Source organism: Hyperoodon ampullatus (genome assembly GCF_949752795.1).
Source record: "Hyperoodon ampullatus genome assembly, chromosome: 5".
Classification (NCBI taxonomy): domain Eukaryota; kingdom Metazoa; phylum Chordata; class Mammalia; order Artiodactyla; family Ziphiidae; genus Hyperoodon; species Hyperoodon ampullatus.
Genome location: NC_136918.1, coordinates 52,898,800 through 52,920,798, shown reverse-complemented (window position 1 = coordinate 52,920,798; position 21,999 = coordinate 52,898,800). Strand labels below are relative to the sequence as shown.

The 21,999-nt window shown below is 36.0% G+C and overlaps 1 protein-coding gene across 1 annotated transcript in view; it reads right to left on the bottom strand.

Moving 5' to 3' along the window:
* Positions 1-608: 608 nt before the first annotated feature.
* The window catches only part of TBL1XR1 (TBL1X/Y related 1), a gene marked incomplete at its 5' end in the record, with an annotated part of 40,461 nt that continues 19,070 nt past the window's right edge, over positions 609-21,999 (bottom strand). The window contains 8 exons of the mRNA XM_079704560.1: positions 609-933; positions 1,813-1,914; positions 4,926-5,091; positions 5,684-5,811; positions 9,299-9,373; positions 9,517-9,638; positions 20,584-20,644; positions 21,875-21,972. Coding sequence (XP_079560686.1) covers positions 907-933; positions 1,813-1,914; positions 4,926-5,091; positions 5,684-5,811; positions 9,299-9,373; positions 9,517-9,638; positions 20,584-20,644; positions 21,875-21,972 — 779 coding nt within the window. The 3' untranslated portion in view covers positions 609-906. The remainder of the gene's footprint in view (positions 934-1,812; positions 1,915-4,925; positions 5,092-5,683; positions 5,812-9,298; positions 9,374-9,516; positions 9,639-20,583; positions 20,645-21,874; positions 21,973-21,999) is intronic.

Genomic DNA, 21,999 nt, shown 5'->3' with positions numbered 1-21,999 from the left:
CCCTTCTAGTCTTTAATTGGCAGAAATATGTCCCAAAAAAGAAACTATTGCATTTAAGCCACATCACCAAAAAACAAAACAAAAAAACCAAAGAGAAAACAAAACAAAACAAAACAAAAAACCCCTCACAACAAAAAAACAAAGCAAAAGCAAAAACAAAAAACAGAGCATAATACCCTTTTACTGATGTGTCTTACAGATTGACATGACCAAAGTCATATAGTTCCATTTAATTTCCAATTCCCCCTTCTACAACATGCACCAATCGAATATATGCTCTGGGAGCCATAAATGTACCAAACATCTATCTCTTCAAAAGAATGCAGTAAAATATTTTTAAGAATTTTTTGTTTAAAAGGTGAAAAAAATATAAACAAGAAACTGATTCACTCCCTTACTTCATGCATCCATAAACTAAACCAAAAACAAAGTTTAAAAGCAAGAACAAACTACTGCTGCAAGTTTTTGTAAGTCCGTTTTCTCTGTACATACAAACTGCTAAACTACTGAAGGGAAAAAAGAATATAATCCATGGTGTCTGCTGATTCAAAGGGGAGAAACAAGGCTGTCATTAGTATCCAAAAACTCGTACATGTATGGGCTGCTTTTATAACGCTTATTTTTTTCTCTCTTCTGTTTTTCATATCCAAACTTCTAAATGCTATTTTAGGGGCACAGCAGATTAGATTCCAGCACTTGGTGAACAGAATTCACAAGCTGTGACAAAATTCTGTCATCTTCAGGGTGCAATTTTGTTTATATACACTATATGTATATATTTCTCTTAGATTTGGCTGTAGTGGACTGGCCATGGTTCAAGTGGGACTATAGCAGTACTTGGGTCGGGGACAGTCATTTTGGCTATATACACATTCATAGTCGGTCCATGGCTTCCAACTAGTAGCGCTATTTCCGAAGGTCTAATACACAAACCTGTAAGAAATTAAAATAATCAACCAGTGTGTAAAGAATTTCATTGTACATTTTTATACAGTTTGGAATCTATTTCTTAGTTCCAAGTTCACGAAACCGGTAAAACAAAAGTAATTATAGCAATGGGCACCAACAGAAATCAGATAAATTGTCTGAAAGTAGATGGAGTTAACAACCATGGGTTAATACTACAAAGGAAGAACCATGGCTAACATGCTGACAATTTACTCTCTGTTAATTAAAACGTAGAAAAAATATACTCAAAATAGACCATTTTCTATCTCTTGGATCTTAATGAAAGATACTACAGATTACATTAAGCTATTGCTTCAGTAAACAGCTAATAGCTATCCCCTTTCCATCTTCCCTTTGCTTTCAGAACTTTAGAAGCCGTAAGTAGTATTTCTGTGAATACATGGCCAACCTCATCCTGAAAGTCTCTTGGTATCACACATTCCTCAAAGCAGACCCAACTGCCTCTATTTCCCCTTCCCTGGGCCGCCAACACTCTTCTGCAAGGAAGAGAAGGCAAAAATAGGCATTAAAAATTCAAGTCTCTCTCACACTTAATTTCAGTGATGAAGTTTTACACTAAAAATAACTGTCCATTTCTTGATTATGAAGGTACTCTTCTGGCAAAGATAGCCTAAATTCTGTTTACATTATCTGAATGAAATGAACATGAAAAGTATAGAGCCTTCAGTAAAAAAGGTCAATACCCATATCATAAAATTTATTTTTTAAAAAGAACACTTTTGTAGTCACTACCACAACAAGCCACATTTATTCACTATGCTTTCTCTCTTTCTTAGACACACACACACACACACACACACACACACACACACCCCCTTTGGTAACACTTCATTATATACTTACTGAACCATCTGATGCACTGGCTCCAACCTTGTCTCCTGCTGCATTCCAACAAACTTCAAAAATTCCACCTGTTCCCCTATAGCTGTGAACTAGAGCACCTGTCTAAAATAATGAGAAGTGGAATCTTAAAAAATAATATATTATTATATATGTTCAAATACTGAGGTAAAAATATTATATGGCTTTATTTCTAGCAATCCAATGTAGGATTTAGCTTCAACTTCAAAATAAACAAGTTCTGAAATACCAGAAACGTAAAATGATGATCCTTTTAAACAGACAGCACTAGTCTGCTCTCAACAGATCACACACACACACACACACACACACACACACACACACACACACACACACACACACACACACACACACACACACACACACGGCTTCTTAGCTAAGGTATCTTTGGTCGCTTTGACCCTAGAAGTGCCCCTAAGCTAGGAGAACTATCAAAGAAGCTAAAAGAGCATATGTACATTATTATTGAAAGATGTTTTTAAGTTAAAAGTACAACCAGGAACACTACCAATTTCATCATCAGTTTAGCTGACTCATAAATGTAACTCAATTATTTTATTCCTTCGGCAATGGAAACCAAAATCATTCAGCTGCCATTCAATAACTGAAACTTAGTACAAAAATGTATTCTCCTAGGAAACCAGTTATTAAACAGGGCAAAAGTCAGAGGTTCTGCTGTGAGAAATGAAAAATAATGAAAAAATATGCTTCTGGTGTTCTGTCCTGACAAACCAGAAAAGTATCTCTCAGCTTCATGGTGAACTAAAAAACTCAAACTGGAAGTAGCAGAACTACCTAAACACAACATGGCACCAAGACATAACCTCCTGAGACAGCCAGCCCTAAGCTAATCACTAAGCTAGAAGATCACAATGGGAAGTCTCAACTGTTCTTTCCCTCCTACCTAAAATTTCTCACAATTTAAGAGATTAATGAACAAGCACGAGTACAGGAGGCCTTAATTATCTACAGTTAATTAGAAGAGAATGGAGTGGTGCCAATGAGATCTAAGATAGGCTGTTGTATAGAGAGTAAAATCTACAGGATTGTCAACTTTGGGGTTAAAAACCGACACTGTCTTTCAACAGTACTTACCAATTTCTAAGCTTGAATCAGGCTATAATTGAACCGCAACAGCATGGTCAACAAGCCAGAGCTACCACATTAACAAAAGCCAAAGGATCCTCAGCATCTACTCAAACCTGTGTTCTGACCAGACTGTAACAATTTAACTGTCAAATGCTTAGATAACATATCATCCAAGTAATGAAAGAAAAAAATAGATGTACATATTGACAAAAAGACAATTACTTTCTCCTGCACTGAAAACTCACAAGATGCATTTTGCTATTTTCAAACTTAAAAGAAAAAAAGTAAAATGACATTTTGATACACAATAGTGATACAACAAAACAGTATGGTTACTCAAATGCCCTTAGAAGTCTAGCAGTATCTTCCCTTAGAACTCTACAGTTCTATACCCGAATTTTAAGTTAATTTACTCAAAATGGAGTGAATGAGTGATGGAAAATGTATACAACCGGCAGATTATCTATAAAGCCTCTGCTATTCAATCAAAACAGAAAGATTGGGAACTCCCTGATGGCCCAGTGGTTAGGACTCTGTGCTTCCACTACAGGGGGCATGGGTTCAATCCCTGGTCGGGGAACTAAGATCCTGCAAGCTGGGAAGTAATTAGAAGTAATGAGAGAGCTCAGCAGGTTTGATGGAGTCAACATCAACATGCCAAAATTCATAATGTTCCAAACATGAGCAACCACCAGTAAGTAAAAGGAATATTATTTTTTAAAACATGCTATACATGGTAACAATAAAATCCATAAGGCATCTCAGAATACATTTTGTAAAAAAGAAGATCTTTATGAAGAAATTATAAAACTCTACTGAAGGAAAAAGAAAAAAACTTGAGGGGGAATAACAAAGTTACAGTCATTAAAATTAAACTAACAATGCAGGTACATACAAATGTATCAATCAATGGAATACAAGAGAATCTATGAACAAAACATACAAGAACGTAGTATATGAAAGAAGTGACATTCTGAAACTGAAGGGACAGTAAATAGTGCCAAGAAAACTGGCGATCCATAAAGAAAGACAGAATTAGAACTATACCTCACACCATATATAAAAACCAATTCTAAGGGAGTATAATATAAATGAAAAAATAAAATAGTGGGAGTATAAAATGAAAGAATCATAATGCTTTTATTTACAAAAAAACCTCAAGAAGAATGAAAGAGAAACTGATAAAAATAGTTATCTGTAGAGGATCAAGAAAAAAATGGGAGCAAAACTTCTCAGTGTTTACCTTTTTCTAATGGGGGGAGGGTGTTGGAGACCATTTGAATGTATAACTTAATCAAAAGTAATACGGGAAAATGATGATTTATGCAAAATAGGCTGACCAACTATGGTGGTCAGCAACAAACAATCCACAATAACTTATTGTGCATATAATACAAGCAGCAAAGATCCGATTTTCGAACAGGGGGTGGGGCAGGGAGAGTCACGTGTCTGATATTAAAGAAAAAGTATTTGGCATGTAAAAACTAAAACACTGAAAAGATTAAAGTAATGAAAGCAACAAAACTGTTTTCTCCATTTTTAAGAAAGGATCTCTGTAGCATTGTCCCTAAAAAGGTGGTACTTAGTTTTAAGTTTATTTCTGATAAATTATGTGATCAATCATAAAACCTTGTCCTTTAACACATTTTTTTAACTGCTCATATATACCTTCTCTGAAGACAATTCTTTTAGAAAATAAAGAAATGGTATCATTTATCTAAATAAATGCATCTTAAACTCTCACATTTCATGTCTGCAAAACTGTTGGAAAAAATAAAACAGAGACTCTAAATTTTGGTCCATATTATGAAAATCTCACTTCAGCTGGTTTCAATCTTTACTTAGCTGTAAACTCCCCCAAAAAAGTGCTCATATAAAAACGAAGAACTGAATTAATGACACAAAAGGAATGACAACCAAAACTAAAAAAAAAAAATTTTGTTTAGACAAATGCTTCTTATATTCTTATATAAGAATACTTGACTATTTAAATAACTTGGACATACCTGTGTGTTCCAGATGTGCACACATTTGTCAAAAGAACCACTCGCCAGATACCTGCCATCAGGACTGAAAGCTACACTGTACACAGGCTCTTGGTGTTTTGTCAGAGTATGGATGCAAATTCCTCGGTCTACATCCCATAATCTAACAGTAGAATCAAAGGATGCACTAACAAGGGGGAAAAAAAAAGATTTTATAAGTAATGAAATACTCTCAGCCCCACCCCCAATCTACAATATTCAGCCATTCCTAATAGCTAGCCACAAATTCCTCATGAGAAGCAGACTGTGCTGTTAGGAAGAAAGTGTTCTGGAAACAAAGCTAATCGGAGAAATGACAGCTTCATTAAGGGCATCTCCAAGTCTGTAAACTGGAAAACATAAATGAGCTAATTCACTGTATTCCTTTACTCTTTAAATAACTCCTTTATATTGACCCACGGTTTTGAAATGCTACATTAAATATGTTTTTAACTTATTTTTTTTAAATGCTGAAAAAACTTTATTGCATTATGTCTCAATTACTTGGGTTTTAATCAATATTTGATATTATCAGTAAATTATTTGCTATCTCCAGATACAAACATCCATTATGACCTGAAATAATAATAAAACTCTGTGTCTAAAGGTTCCCATTAAAAAAATACATTCCTTGTAGGATACATTCCCATTTCATAGAATTTTTCCTAATTTTCTGTCATATTTATAAGAGGTTTTCTTTGTAAGAGACTCATAAAGGAAAAGCAAAACAGAAATGTTACCTTGCTAACATGAGGTTGGCATTTGGATTATTTGTCCCTGGCCCTGTTGGACTCCACTTGATAGTATAAATTTCTTTATTATGTGCTTGCAAATCATGGACACAGTTGTCTTGTTTCATACTCCATATCTAAGCAAAAAGGAAAAAGGTATGTAATTATTTTTCCATACAAAGGGTACTTTTATAATATTATCTTGCCAATCCAAAATATAGCGGTGTAACCAGAACAATAATTATAGAGATCAAGAGAATACATACAAATAAATTAAAATGTAGAAAATATTTAATATTTATCTTTTAAAAATGACAAATTAGCTTCAAGTCCTTTCTAAATATTCACCATTGTGAGGCTTCAGGATTCAATTAACTGTAGTTCTAAGATTACTTTTGATAGCTTCAGATGGTACAAACTTCAACATTCAGTAAGTTCCTCAGTTCATGATCCTACAATGTTTAAGGCATTAGTTTTTATGCTGTCCTTTAAAATAAAAGATCTACATTATAAATTCCTCTTAGAATTTAGAATCAGGAACTATTTTGCCATCAGGAAGAAAAAATAGATAAGCAACATACAGATAAATATAATATGATTCATGTTGACACCAAAGCATAGGCAACGAAAGCAAAGCAAAAAAAAAAAAAAAACAAAAGCAAGTGCTACTACATACAATTAAAAAGTTTCTGCACAGCAAAGGAAACAATCAATAAAGTAAAAAGGCAAACTAAGGAATGAGAGAAAATACTGCAAACCATATATCCAATAAGGAGTTAACTTCCAAAATATGTAAGGAAACCCTACAACTCAACAGCAAAAAACCCAATAACCCAATTTAGAAATGGACAAAGGACTTGAATAGACATTTCTCCAGAGAAGATACACAAATGGCCAATAGGTAGTGTATGAAGAGATGCCCAATGTCACTGATCATCAGGGAAATGAAAATCAAAACTAAGAGATACCACTTCACAACTGTTAGGATGGCTAGTAAAAATTTCAAAAATGTTGTCAAGGTTGTGGAGAAATTGGAAACCTTGTAAACTGTTGATAAATGAATGCAAAATGGTGTAGCCACTATGAAAAATAGTATGGAGGTGCTCCCCCAAATTTTAACAACTACCACTATATATGATCCAGCAATTCTACTTCTGGATATTTATCCAAAAAAAATCGAAGTCAGGATCTTGAGGAGGCATCTGTATGCCCTTGTTCACTGCAGCATTATTCATAAAAGCCAAGATATGGAAACATCCTAAGTGCCCATCAATGGATGAAGAAAATGCATATATATACAATGGAGTATTATTCAGCCTTAACATATGGGGAAATCCTGCAATATGTGACAACATGGATAAATTTTAAGGACAAATGTTGCATGATTCCATTTACATGATGTATCTAAGAGTCCAACTCATAAAAGCAAAGAAAAGAATGGTGGGGATAAACAGCAAGGTCCTATAGTATAGCACAGGAAACTGTATTCAGTATCCTATAATAAACCATAAAGGACAGAAACTAACACACCATTCATCGTAAAGCAATTATACTCCAATAAAGATGTTTAAAAAATAAATTATTGGTGTAAAAAAGAAAAAAAAAAGAATGGCGGTTGCCAGAGGTGGTGGGGTCACAGGCGGGGGGGCTGCTAATCAACAAGCATAAAATCTCAGCTCTAGAGATCTGCCTCACTGCATTGTGCTTATGGACAATAACACTTGTTTTGTGCACTTAAAAATCTGTTAAGAGTAGATCTCATGTCAAGTATTCTTCCCATATAAAATTCAGAAATTGTAAATGATTCACATACAAGAAACCGTGAAAAGTAACAAAGCAGTTAGTTAAAATGGTGAGTAGAGAATACGCCTTTCTAGAGTTGAAAACATGCCTATGTATACAGGTTAAAAAATAATTCATATTATTTTTGAGCAAAAATTAAGAGAAACCTACACCAACATTATCTCTAACTAAATCATTCCGTAAAGACTTGGGGGGAAACCTTGCCAAATACAAACACACATACACCAAACCCAAGTACCAACAAAGAAACAAAAATTAGCTGTGCTTCACACTTCTGCAATGAAACTAATGAGATAATGAAGCAATAACATCATGTTTTTGTAACCTAGGTATATATAACTCCATGTAAATAAATCCAAAAGGTATGTTTCCAAAACATATTGATATTTCATGTGAGCTTTCGATAGCACTGGTAACACTGACCACTCTCATCCAACACCTCCCTTGAAGTACTCTTCTCTTTACACACTGTTTCCACTGAGGTCATTCCAATTTCCTTTTGGAGTCTCATTCCTCTTGAGCTGCTAAATGCTAGAGTTTCTTAAGACTTTTTTAAGCTTTCCTCTTCCTTTACTCTGTACATTTCTACCTACACAATTTTGTCCATGCCCATGGCTTTGAATGACTATCCGCCTATTGAGAATTCCCAAATTTTTTATGTCAGGCTTAGAATTGTTCTCTGAGCATCAGACCGACCTGGCACCTCCACTTGCAGGACTCAAAGGCACTGTCCAAGCTGGACATAATCTTCTCACTCATCTGCTGTTCCTTGTTCTCAAAAATGGCTTCACTAGACATTATCCATCCTTCTAGCTTCTGCTTTAAAATTCCATGACCTTTTATTATTCTTAGAACTAAAAAAAGCTCTCTAACACTTTCTAATTTAAACTTCTCTCTCTAGCTGCAACTCAGTCCCTGACAGTAGGCTCTCTATAGCCATCAGCCTTCTTTCATTTCGTCGTATGTGCCATACTCTGTTCCAGAAGAAGTTTTTCATTTTATAAGCATAATGCATGTGCACGCAAAGTAATCTCACAAACAAGAGCGTGAAGAAAAGCATTTTTACCAGCAACGTTTACAAAGGAGTCCAGGCTTGAAAAAACTATCTAACTAAAAACACAGCAGGTATTTAAGGAAAAAAACCACCAGGTTACCAAGGTTACATTTAGTCTGTTCATGGGAAGAGGAAAAGCAGTTTTCCTTCATGATTATCCTATCTATAAGGGTCATCACGTCTGCAGTCACTGGCACTGTAAAGTCAAAGATAAATTATTTTCATACAGTTAACATGGTGAAGCAAGGGTGCAAGCTTCATTAATTCTGAAGATTAGTATTATGTTGTTCTTTGTCTCAAAATGCCTTTCTTCTTTAATTTTGGTATGTCATACGTGCAGGTGCTAGGTGTTAGTTTTTGCTTTTAGTTATGCAACAAGAAAAACATAAATTCATATTGAGATGTGAATACTGACATGTCAACTATATTCACTCACCGATTAAGCTATATATCTACTATATATCAGTTTCCCAGAAAGGGTGATATATACTCACACCACAGCAAAATCCAATTAACACAATTCTCAGAATTTCAGTCAAATCCATGAATCCTACAAAGATCTTTGCTACCTATGATCCTTACATGTGCAAATAACCTTTAATTGTACCAATATATGACTCCCTAATAGTGAAGACAATTTATAATAGCACAAACCTCAGTATCATAATTCCCAACTATAAGAGAGACATTCTAAACGATCTTAAAACAGCCAGAGCAGCCACACTGTGTAACTCCTCAACCCCATTTCTCCCCATTATCTGAATTACCTTTAAAGTCATGTCATCAGAACAGGATGCCAGGAGATTGCCAGTTGGGTCCCATTTGATAGCATTTACTTCATTCTAAAAGTAACAGTGAACATTCACATTTTCATTTCATAGACTTGGTTGTTCTTTGGGTATTAAACATGCATACTTCAAAACCACTCTGAAACATTACTTATTCATCATAATCACTTTAAAGGAGGGAAAAAAAGGTTTCTCACCGTGTGTCCCTGGAATGTTTTAATAGGTCTGTCTTGTCCTAACTTACAGACATGAATGCACATATCTGTACTACAAGAAGCAAAGGTGTTGTTACTCTGCCAATCAACATCCAATGCTGGCGCTGAAAAGAAAAACAGGCAAGGTTTGCATTCATTCCACATGTACTGAAATCTAGGAGCTTTAATTTTAAACCATGGTTAGACATGAAGTATGCTAATAGGAACTTAAAATATTTTATTTTATACTTTTTATGGTATTAATAGAATTTTTTAAATTATGGTACTTAAATATTACAAATATTAATACATTCCGTTTGGTTGTCTCCATGTGAGACACAGACTAATAGAAAGTACACTGGTCTGGTCACCAGGAGATGAGGGTTCCTGAGAGCTTGCCCTGTAAATTACTAGCACTGGATTCTTGGTTCCTCATTTGCAAAATGATAAAATTAAATGTGATGCTACACTTCCTTTTGTTTCTGAAATTCTGTGAGTGTTCAATGGATAAGAAGCCTTGTTTTGCTACTCCCTAACTAGTGGGCCCTAAGCAAGTCACCTCGCATGCTATTTTTCTCTTCTAAAAAAAATGGGGGGACTTCCCTGGTGGCACAGTGGTTAAGAATCTGCCTGCCAAGGCAGGGGACAGGGGTTCGATCCCGTCTGGGGAGATCCCACATGCCACGTAGCAACTAAGCCCTTGCGCCACAACTACTGAGCCTGAGCTCTAGAGCCTGTGAGCCACAACTACTGAGCCCGTGCGCCTAGAGCCTGTGCTCCGCAACAAGAGAAGCCACCGCAATGAGAAGCCCGCGCACCACATCAAAGAATAGCCCCCGCCCGCCACAACTAGAAAAAAAAAAAAGCCCATGTGCAGCAACGAAGACTCAACACAGCCATAAATAATAAATAAATAAATAAAAATTAAAAAAATAATTTTAAAATGGGGATAAAACCTTTAAGCTTAGTACCCAAGGATATTGTGAAAATCAAGTGAAATTATGTGTATGGAAAATACTTTGTAAATTACAAGTCAGACAAAGGTTACACTGAATAAGTATCATTTCCACTGTCTACTCAACTGATAAATGGAATATTGCATGATTTGCAAATACATTTTTCTTCTAAGTGATTCTTGTCAAATACCTCTTAAAATCTACATCATTGAATTTAAAACCTCAGAGGCCCAAAAGCTGGCTGGCATTTAATATTTATTTTAGCTCTGATATGATTAAAGATTCTTTCATTTTCCCCTGGTGCAAAGTGCAAAGCCTCTCTATAATTAGCAAGGCAGATTAAGGTAATGTAGCAAGTAACTGGGTTAAGCAACAGAAGCATATCAAAAACACTGGATTTAGAGTAGGCAGTAGGTAGTTGGGGGGAAAGGTGAGATTCAAAAACCAAGCACCCTTGGATCAAGACGAGGAAAACCCTGAGGTGCAACAAACATTCCAGAGCCCTGTCTGGATCAGGTTGAGCCTGAACCTTCTTCACCAGCAACTGCTCCCTTTCTCGGCTCCTTCCCTCTTTCCTATCCTGCTTCTGGGAGAATCCCAACTAAATCAGTCAGTGAACAAAAATACAGGCCCACTGTGATCAGCACTATGTTTGATTTGCTGCTGTTTGTGTGCATCACTACTTCTTAGAGCAATGTAGACGACCATCCTATCAGCTTATCTTCAGTCCATTCTCACCACGCTTTGCCCTGCTATGCTCTGCACGCAGGGGGCTGACTCTTGCAAATTACATATCCCAGGCCTCTGTGCCTGCAGGTTCCAGATGGGCTCATTCAGTGGAAGACACTGTTGAGAGTTCAAGGTCAGGAGAAAGAAGGTAGACAGGCAATTTCTGTGGTCCTCTCTCTTTTTAGACTGGGTCTTTGGCAGTGACTATGATTGCTCCACAGTACCTATTCTTGCCAGGCAGCCTCTCCTTTGAGGTTCCCATCCCCACTGGGTAGTTGGATCCTATCTTCTTCTCTACAGTCTTAGGTTTACTGCAGTTGTTAAACTCTGAGTTACCTCATCCTCCTCTATTTTTCACTCTTCCAGTACTTCCGCAACTGTTTCCTTGTATTATGCTCCCTTTCTTGGATTACCTGGTTTAGATTTTGTTTTTGTGCCTTGGAATTGGATTCAGTGACAACACCTTCATTTTTACAGTAAATACTACTTAACACATTACTGACTAGGGGACTTTTGTAGAAACTAACGCCTGTGGCTGTAATACATCTCTGGTCAAAAATGCATTAAGATATAATTTAAAAAAAACAATTTAAACAAAATGTTCCTTTGATAAATACTTTGTTATAGTGTTAAGAAGTCGGTGGGGGAAAGGCCTGAAAATCTAACTATGCTGTGGCTGTAATACATCCCTGGTCAAAAATGCATTAAGGGCTTCCCTTGTGGTGCAGTGGTTTAGAGTCCGCCTGCCGATGTAGGGGACACAGGTTCGTGCCCCGGTCCGGGAAGATCCCACATGCCGCGGAGCGGCTGGGCCTGTGAGCCATGGCCGCTGAGCCTGCACATCCGGAGCCTGTGCTCCGCAACGGGAGAGGCCACAACAGTGAGAGGCCCGCGTGCCGCGCAAAAAAAAAAAAAAAAAAAAGCATTAAGGTGTAATTAAAAAAAAACAATTTTAACAAAATGTTCCTTTGGTAAATACTTTGTTATAGTGTTAAGAAGTGGGGGGTGGGGGGAAGGCCTGAAAATCTAACTAATTTAAAGAACAATTAAAAGTATAACAAAATGCTATGAAGAAAGCCAAGTATCTGTCATGCTCCACCAGGGTGTTAATTTGGTAGAGTCATCTGCAAAATGTTAAATAGGAGGCTGAGAAAATTTGAAACAGCATTCAAACAAATATACCAAAAGGTTCAGAACAAAACAAAAACAAACTGTATAACCAGGTAAAGATAAGTGGAGGAAGCTGGGGAATGGTGCCATATGAGTTATATGATTAATACTTCTGTGATATGCCTGGCTCATAAGATACAATGATAACAGATTGGTATAATCTAAGAACCCATACCTCCCTTACTTTATATTTATTCCTAAAATTTAAAAATGAGGTATCACCTCACACCAGTTAGAATGGGCACCATCAAAAAATCTACAAACAACAAATGCTGGAGAGGATGTGGAGAAAAGAGAGCCTTCTTGCACTGTTGGTGGGATTGTAAACTGATACTGCCACTATGGAAAACAGTATGGAGGTTCCTTAAAAAACTAAAAATAGAATTTACCATATGACCCAGCAATCCTACTACTGGGCATATACCCACAGAAAACCATAATTCAAAAAGACACATGCACACCAATGTTCACTGCAGCACTATTTACAATAGCCAGGACATGGAAGCAACCTAAATGCCCACTGACAGACAAATGGATAAAGAAGATGTGGTACATATATACAATGGAATATTACTCAGCCGTAAAAAGGAATGAAACTGGGTCATTTGTAGATACGTGGATGGACCTAGATACTGTCATACAGAGTGAAGTAAGTCAGAAAGAGAAAAATAAATATATTTAATGCATGTATGTGGAATCTATAAAAATGGTACAAATGAACCGGTTTGCAAGGCAGAAATAGAGACGCAGATGTAGAGACCAAACGTATGGACACCAAGGGGGGAAAGCGCAGGGGGGCGGGGGCAGGGTGGTGGTGGTGTGATGAATTGGGAGAATGGGATTGACATGTATACATTACTATGTGTAAAATAAATAATAAGAACCTGCTTATAAAAAAATAAAATAAAATTCAAAAAATAAATTAAAATGGGCTTCCCTGGTGGTGCAGTGGTTGAGAGTCCGCCTGTTGATGCAGGGGACATGGGTTTGTGCCCCGGCCTGGGAAGATACCACATGCTGTGGAGCAGCTAGGCACGTGAGCCATGGCCGCTGAGCCTGCATGTCCAGAGCCTGTGCTCCACAACGGGAGAGGCCACAACAGTGAGAGGCCCGCATACCGCATGCATGCATAAATGAATGAATGAATGAATGAATGAATGAGTGAGTGAGTGAGTCTAGGTAATACAAGTTCTTTAGGATAAAAACACATCTTTAACGTAAAATGTATTTTTATGTAGGTAATATGTGAGAGGTGTGTTTACTATTACTAGTCTCATTTTATACATGATGAAAGAGGCTAAGAAAAGTTAATTTGCCTAGGGTTACAAAATCTTTTAAATTCCTGGAGCTGGAATTCCCTGGCGGTTCAGTGGTTAGGACTCCATGCTTCCACTGCAAGGGGCACGGTTCGATCCCTGACTGGGGAACAAGGATCCCACAAGCTGTGCAGTGCAGCAAAAAAAAAAGAAAAAAATTCCTGGAGCTAAGATTCCATTTCTGTGTCCTCCAATTCTGATTTATTTTTTGGTTAACCTATGCATCCTTCACAATTTAGAGAGGTAACAAACCTATGAGGGAAGGGAAAAAAGGCATTTAATATTCATCTGCTTTTTTTTTTTAAAAAGCTTCATTGAGATATAATTCATATACCATAAATTTCATCCATTTAAAGTGTACAATTCAATGGTTTTTAGTACATTACATTAATAATTTTAAAATATTATGGTCATACATAAAACTTGTCATTTAATTAACTGTACAATTCAGTTGTATCAATTACATTCACAATGTTGTACAGTCATCACCACTATTTTCAAAAGTTCTTCATCACCCCAAACAGAAACTCTGTAACCATTAACCATTAACTCTGTAACTCTCCATTTCCCCCTCCTCCCAGCCTCTGTAACCTTGAATCTTTACGTTTGTCTCTATGAATGTGCCTATTCTAGACATTTCATACTCTTGAAATATCTAGAATCATACTCTAGAATGATTCTAGATTCTACTCATGTAGAATCATACTCTTTGTCCTTTTATGTCTGGTTTATTTCACTTAGCTTAACATGTACAAATTCTCTGGTGTTGTAGCATGTATCAGAACTTCATTCTTTTTTATGACTGAATAATAATCCATTGTATATAGAGACCTATTCTGTTTTTCCACTAATCTGCTAATGGACAGTGGGTTGTTCCTACCCTTTGGCTACTGTGAACAATGCTGCTATGAACACTGACGGACATGAATTCGTTCAAGTCCCTGCGTTCAATTCAAATACCTAGGAGTAGAATTGCTGGGTCATATGGTAACTCTATTTAACTTTCTGCGGAACTGTCATACTGTTTTCCACAACGACTGTACTATTTTACATACCTACTAGCAAAGTACAAGGATTCTAATTTCTCCACATCATCGTGAACACTGTTATGTTTTATAGCCATCCTAATGAATATGAAGTGGTTAACTCATCTATAATCATGATTTATGCTTTATGTAAGAGTGTATATGGACAAAAATACAGTACAGGAATTAAAATATGGTAATTTAAAAAGCATGGTAGACTTTCATTCCTGATCAAGATGGAGTAACAGGGACCAAATTTACCTCCTGCCCAAAACAACCCAAAAAATTACAAAATATATGAAAGAATAGTTCAGAACTCTGGGCACCAGGCAATAAAGGGCCGTGGTTCCTGAGAGAAGGGAAATCAACCAACAATGTGCCTCTATAACTGCTCAAACATATGATCTGGAAAAATGTCCAGATTTTGGCACAGGGAAGAGGAATCTCCCTAGGAAGAGATTAATGAAATTCCTGAGCGGAAGAGATAAAGCTCAAAATCTGGAAAACTGAAGGCAGCTAGAATTCACAATACTAGAAGGGACAGAGCTATGCAGACAGAGAAAGAATTCTAAAGACCTGAAGTGGGCCCTATTCATACAATTAGCTGAGTACGAATCAGCACAAGTATCTGAAGATACTAGCTGAGACCTGGGAAAGAACCACTCAAAAGAATTAGAAGAAACAATGCCTGATACTCAAGACTGGGAACAGTGTCTAAATCCACTAGACTAGAAAACCTTTTGATTCATGCAACACTGGTTAGACTACATCTAGGTTCTTGCCTCATTACCAGAAAATAAATAGCCTTACGCTGAGCACTGTTTCACTGCCATTTAACATATCTTACAAGCATGACCCAAAAGGATCAAACCATTTCCAAGTAATTTAACTATGTCCCAGAATTAATTCACAAATACTTAAAAGAATACAGAAATATCCAGCAACCAACGACATAAAATTCAAAATGCCTCACTTCCAATCAAAAGTAACAAGGCATGCGAAGATGCAGGAAAATATGACCAAAATGAAGAGAAAAATCAAATCATAAAAACTGACCTAGACATTAAAGCACTTGCAACTATATATGATTTGTTCAAACAGTTAAGTAGCAACATGGAAGATGTAAAAAAGACCTAAATCAATCTTCTAGAGATTAAAACTGAAACATGTGAGATAAAAAACGTACTGGATGGGCTTCCCTGGTGGCGCAGTGGTTGAGAGTCCGCCTGCCGATGCAGGGGACACGGGTTCGTGCCCCGGTCCGGGAAGATCCCACATGCCGCGGAGCGGCTGGGCCCGTAAGCCATGGCCGCTGAGCCTGCGCGTCCGGAGCCTGTGCTCCGCAACGGGAGAGGCCACAACAGTGAAAGGCCCGCGCACCGCAAAAAAAAAAAAAAAACGTACTGGATGAAATAAACTGTAGATTAGATGCTGCAGAAGAAAAGATGTGTGAACTTGAAAACAGCAGAGATTATGAAAAAAAAAAAAGACTGGATAAAAAAATGAACAGCACATCAGTGTATTACAGGACACCAAGCAGACTAATAAACATAATCAGAACTTCAAGTTAAAAAAAATGTGGGGAGGAGGTAGAATATTTTTTAAAGAATAATGGTCAAAAATTTGAAGAAAACTATGAACGAACAAATCCAAGAAGCTCCAAGGAGAAAAAACATAAAGAAAACTAAACCAAGGCACAACATATGCAAATTGCACAAAATCAGTTATAAGGAGAAAAATCTTAAAAGCAGCCAGAGAAAACAAGACAAGAATAATAAGGATAAAAATGGTAGCAAGTTCAAATTGAAAATAGTGTAAATAAGAAGAGGACAGAGCAACATTTTCTTTAAAGTACTGAAAGGAAAAAACCCTGCCAACCCCAGAATTCTATACCCAACAAAAATATCTTTCAGTAATGAAGGTGAAATGAAGACTTCTTAATACCTACAAAAAGAATTAATCAACATAAGACTTACACTATAAGGAATGTTAAAGCAGTTCAGGCAGGAAATAAATGATACCAGATGAAACTACGTATCTGTGCAAAGGAATGAAGAGTTGGAAATGGTAACTACGGGTAAAAAATTTTATTATCTAACCCCTTTAAAATATCACTTGAAGGTAGATGGTGGTAAGTTAAAGATGTGTACTATAAATCCCAAGGCAACCATTAAAATAAAAGATTTACAGTTAATAACCCACCAAAGGAGGAAAAATGTAATCACACAAATATTCAATGAGTCCAACTGGAAGCGGAAAAATAGCAAAACAAGATGAGATAAATAGAAATATGATTAATTTAAATGCAGTCATTATCAATAATCACATTAAATGTAAACAGCCTAAATATTGCTATTAAAAGGCAGAGGCTGATATTGAATGAACAAGCAATATATGATGCCTATATAAAATATACATCAAATATAACAAAATTAATAGATTAAAAGTAAAAGCATGGAGAAATATATACCATGCCAACACTAACCAAAAGAAAACTGGAAGGGATACATTAATATGAGACAAAGTAGATTTCAGAGCACAAAAAATAAAATGGAAAAAAATAAGAGGGTCGCTAACAAAATGATAAAGGGGTCAATTCAACATGAGGTTGCAACATTCCTAAACATTCATGCCCCTAATAACATTGTTTCAAAACACATAAAGCAAAAATTGACAGAGCTTCAAAGAAAATAGAAATTATTGTATTTTCCAGTTATTGTTAATGATTTCAATACCCCTCTCTCAGTAACAGATGGTCTAAGTACACAGAATAATCAGTAAAGGCCATAAAAGATTTGAACATTATCAAACAACTTGACCTAAATGACATTTATGAGAACAATGGAATTAAATTAGAAAGCAGTATTTCAAAGATCTTTAAAATTTTTCCAAATACTCAGAAATTAACACACTTCTAAATAACCCATGGGTCAAAGAAGGAATCAAAATTACTCCAGAAAGTATTTTGAACTGAATGAAAACACATTTGAAAAATTGTGAGATGTCACTAAGTAGTAGTTAGAAGTAATTTATAGCACTGAATATCCCCATTAGAAAAGCAGAAAGGTCTCAAATCAGTGACCCCAACTTCTACATCAAGCAAAAAGAAAAAGAGCATATTAGATTGATACTGAAAGCACGATACATAAAAGAACAAATTAAAAATTAAGGAATTCATCAACATTGATAATATCTGATCTTTGAGGCACACTGTCAAAACAATGCAGAGACAATCCACAGACTATGAGACAATATTTGTAAATACTTGATAAGTATTTACAAGTATTTACAAGTATTTATAAGTATCCAGAATATATAAAGAGTTCATAAAACTCAATAAGAAAACAACAAAGTTTAATTAAAAATCCAAAGATTTGGGCTTCCCTGGTGGCGCAGTGGCTGAGAGTCCGCCTGCCGATGCAGGGGACGCAGGTTCGTGCCCTGGTCTGCCGCGGAGCAGCTAGGCCCCTGAGTCATGGCCACTGAGCCTGTGCGTCCAGAGCCTGTGCTCCGCAACGGGAGAGGCCACAACAGTGAGAGGCCCACGTACCTCAAAAAAAAAAAAAAAAAAAAAAATCCAAAGATTTGAACAGATACTTCACCAAAGGAGACATACAGATGGTAAATTAAACGATGACAAGATGCTCAACATCATTAGTCATTAGGAAATGAAAATGAAAACCATAGTGAGATACGACTACACGCTTGTTAGGGTGGCTACAATTAAAAAGACTGACCACATACCAAGTGCTGGCAAGGAAATGGAGGGACTGGAATACCCACTGCTGTTGAGAATGTAAACCAGTTTGGAAAACATAAACTTTGGAAAACAGTTGGGCATTAACAAGTTAAACACAGACCTACCATATATCTAGCCATAACTTTCCTAGGTCTTTACACAGAAAAGTGAAAACACAAGTTCATAAAAAGATAAGCACATGAATGTTGATAGCAGTTTTATTTGTAATAGCTAAAACCTGGAAACAACTCAAATTTGCTTCAACAGGTAAATGGATAAACAAACTGGTATATCAACATAATACAATACTACTCATAAATCAAAAGAAATGCAAAATAATTATGCAGAGTGAAAGAAACCAGACACAAAAAGAATACATACTGCGTGATTCTATTTATATAATGTAAACTAGTTTCTGGTGACAGCAAGACTATCAGTGGCTACCTGGGGAAGGGGAAGGGAATGATTTCAAGGGGGTAGGAGGAAACTTCTGAAGCTAACAGATGTACTGTCTTGAGTGTGGTGATGGTTTCAGTGGTGTGCGTGTGTGTGTGTGTGTGTGTGTGTGTGTATATATATATATATATATGTCAAAATATACCACACTGTGCAATGTAAATATGTATAGATGATTTGACACCAATTATACCTCAATAAAGCCATTTAAAAAACCAAAAAAGCATGACAGGAAAGAATACCATGGGTAAAAAGGTTATTTATTTGTAAAATGACTTTAACACCATCTACCTCATTGGGCTGTAGCCAAGACTAAACGGGATCGTGTATATAAAGAGCATCATCTCCAACACAAAGGTGGTACACATTATATAGCAGCTAGTAACAGTGCCACACACACACTTATTTCAATTTTCCATCACTCCTAGGATGTAGGAGAAACTTTAGGCAGAACAGCCAGAGGGCTAAGAGAATTCCGTCTGGGTGAGGACTAGAGGCAAAGGTGAAACGGGATTAAAACAGGTAAACAAAAACTGATGTGTAAATGCTTATTAATGTGCTAAGTGTTAATCAAGCTGAAATGTTTAACATAATACTTGCAAAATTATGTTACTCAGATACTACTGAAAAATCATTTTTGTACCTTATTTGGCTTGCTTAATCACACTAAATAGAGAAATACAAAAAAGCAAAATGCCAGAAGCTATATATTTCGATTTTAATGGTAACACTGTGCCATTGGCTTTTTGTAAAAAGTATGGTACCAAAGATTTGAAAATAACCAGAGTTACTTAAGTCAGCCTCCAATGCAAAACTCTACCCAACCACAACAAAATCTTGCAAAATGCAATTAAATCAGGCACTACTAAAAAACTACTGTTCTAATAGTTATTAAGCATCTTGTTCCAGTTCAACGTCAGTTCCTGTCCTCAGGAACCTCCCTGAAAGTAGGCACAACAGTTCTAGGCTGCACAAGAGTGTAGGTACTAAAATCTAGGTGTCGCTACACATCAGGATGTATGCCCTGTTGCATGGCCGTATATCATGGAGAAAGAAGCACACTATTTTGGGGATCATATTTATTTGGTTTAAGTATCAAATTACTTCTTAAAAGAGAAAAACATCTAAAGCACCAAAGTTCCAACACTACCAGGAAAGCCTAATAATTTTTATTTTAGGTAAGCAGGTGGACTGATTTAGATACATAAATTCAAAATGAAAAATGACTATCTAAATTTGTAGGAGTTTATGCAGTATTTTCATATATATGTCTTATGCTCTTAACAAATGGTATTATTTTTATCCCTCATTTACAGATAGAGAAAGTAAGGCTCAGAAAGGTTCAATGACTTGCTCAATCTTAAAGCTTGTTAAGTGGCGTGGAATCGACATTCACACTTAGACCTCCTGACTCAAAAATCTATGTTCTTACCATTAAATATTACCAACTCTAATTGCACCAGGCTGCAAATGCTTTTTTATGGTACATTTCACAGAAAACGTTTGATGATCCTCTGACAATTAACTATCTGAAAGTCAAAGAACATCAACTCCTCAAAGGACTAGTAACAAGACTAATATTGGATATTTTAAGATTTTAGATGAATTATATGCTATTAAAAGTTTAATTAGAAAAACAGAAGAAAGTTCTAATTCTCATGTAAATTATGAAGATTTACCTGAATGAAAAGGAAACTGTTGTTTGGCTTCACCAGTATGTGCATCCCAAATAATTGTAGTCTGAGATAGAAAAGAAAAATATACTGCTAAGAAGCTAGAAAGCGTTTATCGCAGATGCATAAATCAGATGCCTAATTATATTAAAGCAATATGAAATGTCAGAGTGCATTTAATTTAATAACATTTACCTTTAGTACAACGAGGCTATATTCCACTTCGGGGGAAGGGGAGGAGAGAGATGACTATTAAGCTGTTTAATTTTTCCCTGGTGACTTTTTATCAGTCAACTTACTTCAAATAACAATAACTGTTGTCTAGAAAGTACCAGACATTATATTAGACTGCTTAAGAAACTCCATTGCAATAGTGTATTTAATGTAAGATTTTTATAGCTGCTTAGCTATAAGGAGGCAAATTTTTGGTTAATAAAGTAATCAGTTAATTTCCAATATTAAGATTTTTAACACTCACATTTACCTATAAAGGCAGCTTGAATTCTGATAATAAGTAAAACAATGTCTTTTATATTACATCAAAGTATGACACATAAATCTGAATAGATATATTCACAATTCCTAATACCCTCCCATCACTAATTTTATAACTTTGGGGTCATAAAATATTGTAGAATGGCAGTAACTATTAATAGGGTGCTTCCTTCTCATTCCTGGCCTCCTTCATTTTTCTTCCTTTTTTTTCTACTTCCCTTTTTGACAATATACAGTTAACTTTGAGTGTGTACTTTCCTGTATTAAAATAATCTTAAATCTGTATTCATTTTGGGAGGTGTGGTAAAGGCAGTAACTTAAGGAAATGAAGGAGAAAGAAGGCCATGATTTCAACCTATCCATATTTACCAGTCTTGTTAGGTGAAAAGAGCTGGAAAGATCCAGCATTTCTTACATTTTCAATTAAACATTAAGAGTTCAGCTAACAGACTGGCTCTAAGATTTCCCATGAAATCTCTTCAGAGCCATAATCACTGATGAGATTAACTAGAAACTGTAGAAGGGACGCAAAAAGTATAGGATGTATGACATTCATTATGGCTCAAATTCCCAAAAAATGAGGAGGGGTCACACAGATAAAGAATAAAGGGCATCGAATGAGTAGATTCAGGAATGAGCTGACAGAAAATCTAAGAAAGCATTACTATTCCTATCATAAATTTATATATGAATTTACCAAATATGAATGTTTTCTTGTTTATGTGATTAGTAGAGAAAAACATTATTTTCAATTATACTCTTTAACAAATTAACCTTTACAGAAGTTAAATATTCTTTTTACCTTGTCTACTCCAGCACTTAGGATGAAATTTCCTTTCTTATTCCATTTTAATGCAAATATAGGGCCTTTATGCTGCCCCAAGGTGCTAGCAAGGTTACCTAATATTCAAAAGGAAAAACATTAAA